This window comes from Erythrolamprus reginae, chromosome 1, assembly GCF_031021105.1.
Source record: "Erythrolamprus reginae isolate rEryReg1 chromosome 1, rEryReg1.hap1, whole genome shotgun sequence".
In the NCBI taxonomy this organism is placed as follows: Eukaryota; Metazoa; Chordata; class Lepidosauria; order Squamata; family Dipsadidae; genus Erythrolamprus; species Erythrolamprus reginae.
In genome coordinates, this window is record NC_091950.1 from 310,636,480 (window position 1) to 310,645,082 (window position 8,603).

Genomic DNA, 8,603 nt, shown 5'->3' on the forward strand with positions numbered 1-8,603 from the left:
GTTCTCATAGAGGCTCCGGGAGGGCGTTTTTGGCTTCCAGAGAGCCTCCAGTTGGATGGGGGAAGGCATTTTCATCCTTCCACGGCTCGAGGGTGGGAGGGTGAAACACGAACCTATTGGGCCCACCAGAATTTGGGAAACAGGCTGTTTCTGGCCTCCAGAGGGCCTCCAGCAGGTGGAGGAAGCTGTTTTTGCCCTCCCCAGGCATTGAATTATGGGTGTGGGCACTCATGCATAGACAATAGCATACATGCATATGCTTTCGGCACCCGAAGAGAAAAAAGGTCACCGTCACTGCTGTAGAGTATTCATTATTTAATGTTATTTGCTAATACAGTAGTACCGTTAGATACGAGCTGCTCCACATGCGAGTATTCCAAGTTACGATCCGCGATGTGAGCAAAATTTCTGTTTGACACCTGAGCTCAAATTCGGGATATGAGCCGAGCTTCCACTAGGTGGCGCAAGAATCTCCTTGCTTCTGTTTATCTCGGCTCGAAAAACAAAGTCTAAAGGCATTCGTTCGAAATGCGAGTTGATCGACTTACGAGCTCGGGTCTGGAACGAATTAAACTCGTATGTCGAGGTACCACTGTAATAAGAAATGGGCCAAATCGTTTACAAGTCTGATCATATCGTAAAACTTGTTTTCTTACTGCTTACAGACAGCAAGGAAACCAAAAGCAGAAGTTCCCATCTGCAGCCAGTCATTTTCACTTCCAAGCTCACAATTCCTGCATTTCCGTTGCGGTGGGAACAGCACAGTAAGCTCCTTCCTACAGTGGCTGGAATTCCTGCCAGTAAAGTTTCTAAATGGAGCACAGATGAGGTATGGCTTAAGATGGAATTTTCATTTTCAAAACCTGGAAAACTTTAATGGACTTTTCACTAAAGAAAAAAAACACTGAAACAGTGATTTATGGATTTAATTATTGAGCAGAGTAAGAATTAAATAAGGGGATGAAGGTATTTCTGGACGATTTAAGAGGCAGGGGAGACAGGGTTTTTTTTTAATAACTGCTGAAGAGAAGGTTGGAAGTCATCTATTTTAGTTTCCTTAGTTCTCTTCCTTCCTTCCTTCCTTCCTTCCTTCCTTCCTTCCTTCCTTCTTCATCTTCTATTCCTTGAATGTTTTTATATTTTTAAAAATACTTTTAAAAATGGAATGTTTATTCATCATCAGCTAATATTGCTTGGTAGATTTCAATTAGAATAGAATATATCATAATCTATTATGAATATATATCCATTGCATATTTCTATTTCTCTTTAAATTTTGCCTTTTTATATTTCAGTAGTGATTAGGAGGTGATGCTATTATCTATCATAATAAAGTAGGCCAGTGAAAGTGAATACTGATTCCTTTATAGGATATTTTTTGTACCTTACTCAGAAGATAGGTATTTCGTATTGTCTTTTTTATTTATTTGCTGGATTTCCTTTCTGCACTCAAGATGGCAACATAGCATCTGCCCTATTTTTTTTCCATTCAGACACAGTCCAGTGGAATAGGTCAGGCTGAGAGTGACAGAGCACACTCAACTCCACTACTGACCTTCTAGCGTCCCTCTGTCCCTAGAACCTCTGCAACCACATCCACTTTCTAAATATGCTTTCATGATAACTTGCTCCCATTTTTCCCTCTGCGAGTGCAAGAATAAAGACACCAATGCCTGGTTCCTTTGCCTTGAATGCAGATTCTGCGTGTTAATGCTTTGGCTTTGTATTTGCCTCCTTATGGCTCATCCTGATTTCAATAAACTGAATTTGAAGTTTATTGGCAGACTATATTCTATATTTATATATTTTATAGTTTATTGGCAGACTATATTTTATCTTAGGATAATTTTTAGTACATGTCACAAAGATAAATACCTTCTTCAGAAGACTCAAATCACCGACTTTCTAGGTACATCTAACACTATTCTAGAGATATTTTATGGAACATTGGAATGCTCTAATCCTCCTCCAGACTATTTTACTCTGAATGTTAATCCTGCAAATTGGAAGCAGTGCAGACTTTTTCCTACGTGGCGTTCTGAACGAAACAGGCTTGTTTTGTTGCTTGGCCTCTCTGCAATGTTCTGTTCCCAGACTTACTCGGTTTTCCTTTCCCGTCTACGAAAGCAACATTTTTCCCTTCTTTTTCCCCCCCATGTTTTGAGTAGTAAACGGTATGATCTCCTGACCGAAAGAATCCATTTCATTTTGTTGGTGCCATAGATGTCAGCATACAATCCATTCATTTCATCTTTCATTGCATTCAGCTTTCTTACGTACTTGCTTCTTAAATTCCATGTTTCCACCACAGTTTTCTGCATCTTTGAATTTTCTTTTCCTGGATGTCAGCATTAGCAACTAGAGTCCTGAAGACTTTATTCTAGCTGTGTATTAATCAACATTAATTCTTGAAAAGACCCTCAGCACTTCCTCAATAGTCCATCCAACCTGGGAGGCCATCATCCCGAAGTGTCTCAACAGTCACTTTATTTTGTGTATCAATTTAATATTCTTGGTAAAATATAGGTTGGTCTATCATTGCTTTCTCCCATTCGCTATGACTTTGCTATTGTCACTGAAGTGAACCGCCATCTTCAATATCTTCCTATATTGCTTTTTGTCTTAGCTGGAGAGCAGGGATGACCTTCATGGTTTGACTGATCCCACTAGAAGAATTTATTTGTAAGATATATTGATCATTGATCCCAGGAATACTACCATGCTACAGTGAAGCAGCATAGATGGAGCGGGAGTGGGCTTAAATGCTAAGCACTGTTGCTTCATCAACATTTACGTCAGTAAATTTTTAGAGGCGGAATGCATGATTTGTAGATGATATGCTGTTACAGGTTAGTACATCGACAGCTCCTCAATTATAGTTGAACTTTAGTAAGCAAGGTAGTTATGTCCCATTTTGTGAACTTTTTGCCACAAGCAAGTGAACACTGCAGTTGTTAAGTGAATGTGGCTTTCCCATTGACTTGCTTGTCGGAAGCCATTTTGGAAGGTTAGAAATGGTGATCACATGACCCTGGGACAGTGCAACTGTCATAAATACATGCCAGTTGCCAACCAAATTTTGGATCACATGACTGTAAAGATGCTGCAGTGATCAAAAGTGAGAAAACCAGGCACAAGTCACTTTTTTCAGTGCTGTTGTAACTTCAGGTAGTTAATTGCCTCTTAGCTACTATGGTTTTTTATGTATGGTCTGTTAGGTTGTGTGTTTGTTTTTTATAATAAGGATTTTAAATTGTTCTTTTAATATTAGATTTGTACATTGTGTATTGTTGTTGTAAGCTGTTCGGAGTCCTCGGAGAAGGGTGGCATACAAATCTAAATTATTATTATTATTGTTGTTGTTGTTGTTACTACTACTACTACCACTACTACTAAAGCAAGGACTTTAAACAGAACTAAAAAAGGTTAAGTGGAATATAGGGTTTATTGAGCTTGACCGTTGCTACTTATAAAATTGGAAGAAATGTACCCATGTCATCTTTTGAAACAAGAATTTGCTTTTAAAAAATTCCTAGTTCCTATCACTTAGAATCAGGATAATGAACTAAATGGACAGTTATTCTATTGTTCTTACTCTTTCATTTTGTTAAAATTGATCGATAGGTCTCAGAGTTCATTCGGAGTTTGCCAGGTTGTGAGGAGCATGGCAAAGTATTCAAAGATGAGGTGAGTATAACAGATCAGTCCTTTGGGTGATCAATATTCAGCATTCCTACAGGGTTTCATATAATGTTTAATTGGCAAAAGATAACATGCCTACATTAAATAAGCCCTGTTTTTAATTCCATTGCTGAAGACAGTCTCTCAGCATGGTTTTCACCAGATTGTCTTAAAAAGGACTTCAGTGAAATAAAATGTGTAATCAATTTTGCCCTAGAAATTCAAGTGGAATTGTAATTCTTTCACGAATCAAGGCTGCATTTTTAAAGGCATTATTTCTTAGAATTTTTAAAGTATTACTTCAAATTATGTGACATTGTTATATGCAATGTTTAATGCCTGGCAAGTTCAAAGTTTCAATGTGACATACATTTCAGGGAATGTAATTATTTTTCAAAGCTTGGCGTTCAGTAAAAATAAATGGGGCATTCATACTAACCTTCTTTTTTAATCAATTATGCCCATTTAATATATTGGGATGTTATTTACTGCATGCATAGCAGACTTGTGAAGTTTTAAATGTTGCTAATCTAGTTCCAGTCCAAGCAGCATGGTAAGCAATGCTCATAATTGTAATTCAATGCTATCAGGAAGACATCAAGTTCTCCATACCTATTTATTGCTTGTAAAGTAATGGAAAAAGGAGAAGACTAAACTAAGCCAGTGGCTTTGATGCCATTGTAGCATCAAAAGAGAACATTTAGGAAAACAAAAACATTTCTATACTACCATAATTTAAAATTCCAGGATTTCTTTAAAGGATGGGATATAATATAACAACTTTACTTGGATGCTTGGCTGCATAGCTAGAGGTATAACAAGCAGGAAGAGGGAGATTATGATCCCGCTATATAGAGTGCTGGTGAGACCACACTTGGAATGCTGTGTTCAGTTCTGGAGACCTACTAAAAGATATTGACAAAACTGAACGGGTCCAAAGACGGGCTACAAGAATGGTGGAAGGTCTTAAGCATAAAACGTATCAGGAAAGACTTCATGAACTCAATCTGTATAGTCTGGAGGACAGAAGGAAAAGGGGGGACATGATTGAAACATTTAAATATGTCAAAGGGTTAAATAAGGTCCAGGAGGGAAGTGTTTTTAATAGGAAAGTGAACACAAGAACAAGGGGACATAATCTGAAGTTAGTTGGGGGAAAGATCAAAAGCAACACGAGAAAATATTATTTTACTGAAAGGGTAGTAGATCCTTGGAACAAACTTCCAGCAGACGTGGTTGATAAATCCACAGTAACTGAATTTAAACATGCCTGGGATAAACATAGATCCATCCTAAGATAAAATACAGGAAATAGTATAAGGGCAGACTAGATGGATCATGAGGTCTTTTTCTGCCGTCAGTCTTCTATGTTTCTACTGTGTATCCTATTTTAACTCAAACTAGTAGCTTATAATTGGTATGCAGGAATTTGCATATAATCATTGTGACAGATTTCAAAAGCTACATATGAAGGCTGTGATAATCCTTTGAAAAGAGGCTTTAGAACCAACCAACACAAATATCTCATCTTGAATTTTTTTGAAGTGATTATGTCCGTGTACATGCAGATGAAATTAGACAGCTTCAGCAGCAGTGATGCAGCTTTTTTTAAAGGACGTGAAAAGAGCTTTGTATATACAGAGTCCCAGCACTTCTTCTGAGGCCTTTACACAGACCTCCTACGTACACCAAACAATATGCCTCTGGCTTGCTTCTCTATTTTAAGAGATAAATTATTTCTATTAGCCTCACATCCCTTTAGTCCAGGGGTCTGCAACCTTAAACACTCAAAGAGCCATTTGGACCTGTTTCCCACTGAAAAGAAAACATTGGGAGCCATAAAACCTGGGTGGGCGTGGCCAACTCGATATCACTCATTCCCATCTAGTCACATGACACACACACACCAGTCATGCCTACCCATCCAGTGATTAGAGCAGGCAACTGCTCTAGGTTAGAGTGGCTCCTGGTGTTAAAAAAAAACAGCAGGAGCCACAAAACCCTTTGACTCTCCCTCTCCCCTCCCTCTGTCTCTCTCTCCCCCCTCCCTCTATATATATCTAGAAACATAGAAGACTGACGGCAGAAAAAGACCTCATGGTGCATCTAGTCTGCTCTTATACCATTTCCTGTGTTTTATCTTAGGATGGATATATGTTTATCCCAGGCATGTTTAAATTCAGTTACTGTGGATTTATCAACCACGTCTGCTGGAAGTTTGTTCCAAGGATCTACTACTCTTTCAGTCAAATAATATTTCCTCACATTGCTTTTGATCTTTCCCCCAATTAACTTCAGATTGTGTCCCCTTGTTCTTGTGTTCACTTTCCTATTAAAAACACTTCCCTCCTGAACCTTATTTAATCCTTTAACATATTTAAATGTTTCCATCATGTCCCCCCTTTTCCTTCTGTCCTCCAGACTATACAGATTGAGTTCATTAAGTCTTTCCTGATAGGTTTTATGCTTAAGACCTTCCACCATTCTTGTAGCCCGTCTTTGGACCCGTTCAATTTTGTCAATATCTTTTTGTAGGTGAGGTCTCCAGAACTGAACACAGTATTCCAAATGTGGTCTCACCAGCGCTCTATATAAGGGGATCACAATCTCCCTCTTCCTGCTTCTCTGTGTATCTATTATTGGCATCAGCTGAATAGGTGCTTAAAGAATTCTGGAATAGATGTTTTTTATTTATTACAAAAGCCATCTTGGCCTCTTTTCTTATAGCTGAATCACTTATGCTAACTTAGAGAGGCAGAAGAGATGGCACTCTTTGGGGAAGGGGGGGGGGACTTGAAAAGAACCACTGAGGAATATTTCTCATGCAATGAACAAAGGAGAATTCAACTCACTTTTAAGATTAACAAATTCCATTTCACTATATCTATAGTGAATAGTTTGGTCCCATTTTAAATTATTGTTATAGAATTGACAATACATTCATAACAGTGTGGGGTCTCATTAACATGTAGATTTTTTTCCCTTTCAGCAAATCGATGGGGAAGCTTTTCTTCTGATGACTCAAGCAGACATTGTCAAAATAATGAGTATTAAACTGGGACCAGCCCTAAAAATCTTCAATTCCATCCTGATGTTCAAAGCTGCTGATAAAAACTCTCATAATGAACTCTGATTTAAAAAAAAGTCTACAGGACAACCTCTGCACTTCAGCCAATGTTTTACCCAAAGCACAAGGATACAGAAAGATAACCTAGGATGAACATTTCAAAGGGGAAAAGTCTTACGTGCATGAAATAAAGACATTTTCCAAAAATTAAGGCAACTGGACACTTCTGAGAAGTGCTTAAGGTTTTTAGTAAGATAAAAAATTAGTAGAGCAGGTACGTAAAGTTTGCCAACCTGGTGGTTTTAATTCTCCTACAATTAGCCACCTTAATTTAATTGGGAAACCATTAACTAAGGGAACATATTAGAATCATGGTTATATTAGCCTTTTTTAAGGAGTCACAAAATATATACTTTGTGAATTTGCCCATTGGGCTTAATTAATCTCTTTGTCCTATTTGACCATTTTCATAAGAAATTGTTCACAATTTAAAAATATTTGAGGTGCAATTAGTTAATGGAAATGGTTAACACTTTAATTTTGCACTACATTGAAAACTGCTGTGAACTCTGGTTGGTTTATTCGAAGAAAACATTGCTGAAGACCAGTGCTAATTTTTTAAATTATTTTTGCATGGTTAAAAGAAAAAAAATACTTCCAGTAGCATATTTGGTATGAAATTATTAATAAGAATTACAAAAGGTGAATGTAATTATATTTCATGTTGCATTATATTACTTTAGTTCATTCTATTAAAAGAAATACAAATTAAATATGCATATGCAGAATAAAAAGAATCCTGCATTGTAAAAAAAAAACCCACCTTTTTATAAAGAATTAAATTGGTTGAAGAGGAATATTAAAAATAGCAGTAAGGGAAAAGTTAAAACAGTTCTATCCAATTTAAAAGTCATTTGTAAAAGTTAGGTCACTTGACTTTAACATGTGCAATAGAAAACAATGAAACAAGACCATCAAGGGTTATATTGCATTGTTCTGTTCAGTCTTTTTTATAAATGTTGCATCTTTTATATTTTGTTCTGACTTTTTACACTTAAAATTGCATTTAATATTGTTATGCTTCATAACTGCCAAAATGTGGAAAAACTTTTGTATGACTCATTTTTCATACAGTTGGTTTGTATCAATATTAGTACAGTCATATTTTTTCCACTTGTCTTAGTTTTCACTGAAGGTTGTGGTGAACAGTTTGCTTCAAAAATGAGAGAGGCCAAAACGTTTAAGTGTGTTGCAGAGCTTTTGGAGAAACAGAATTCCAAAGATCAATTGGAAGCAAGAAGACCAGCAACAACTGTGGCTCAGGTTCTCACTTCTCCCAAATAACATCTATACACATATAGTGTTCCCTTGTTTATCGTGGGTGTTACATTCCAGAACCACCCGCGATAAACAAAAATCCGCGAAGTAGCGTACAGGGAACAAATCAGCCCGAAAATTGAATTTGAGGACAGTCCATGCATCCACGACTGTCGCCAGCTCTTCTCCTTTCTGTGTCTGCAAAGCTCTTTAATTGTCCTCCCTTGCCCCACCCCCCCTTGCCTGGCCAGCAAACACAGCTTTGTCCGGCTACATCTCCCACTCTCTTTGATGGTAAAAGGCGAGAGAGCAAGCGGGCTACCCTGTGGACTCAATCTTGCCTGCAACAGGAAGAAGAGAGAGGAGCAGCTTCGCGCCAGGGTTAAGAACCGTCCTCGCTCTCTGGGAAAGCTGCAGCCAGCCTCAGACAAATGAAATGAAATGAAACTACAGATCCCAAGCTGCACATGGCGTGCAGCTGCAGGAGCAGCGCTCCGATTGGACGCCGGGATTGTCCTCGAGGCACCTTTCTTCTTTT

At 37.9% G+C, this 8,603-nt stretch overlaps 1 protein-coding gene across 2 annotated transcripts in view; it reads left to right on the forward strand.

Moving 5' to 3' along the window:
• Positions 1 to 7,896, forward strand: part of L3MBTL3 (L3MBTL histone methyl-lysine binding protein 3) — a 136,105-nt gene extending 128,209 nt beyond the window's left edge. For both annotated transcript variants that reach the window (XM_070733494.1, XM_070733493.1), the window contains exons 20-22: positions 666 to 829; positions 3,625 to 3,687; positions 6,671 to 7,896. In XM_070733494.1, coding sequence (XP_070589595.1) covers positions 666 to 829; positions 3,625 to 3,687; positions 6,671 to 6,814 — 371 coding nt within the window. In that variant the 3' untranslated portion in view covers positions 6,815 to 7,896. The remainder of the gene's footprint in view (positions 1 to 665; positions 830 to 3,624; positions 3,688 to 6,670) is intronic.
• The last annotated feature ends 707 nt before the right edge of the window (positions 7,897 to 8,603 follow it).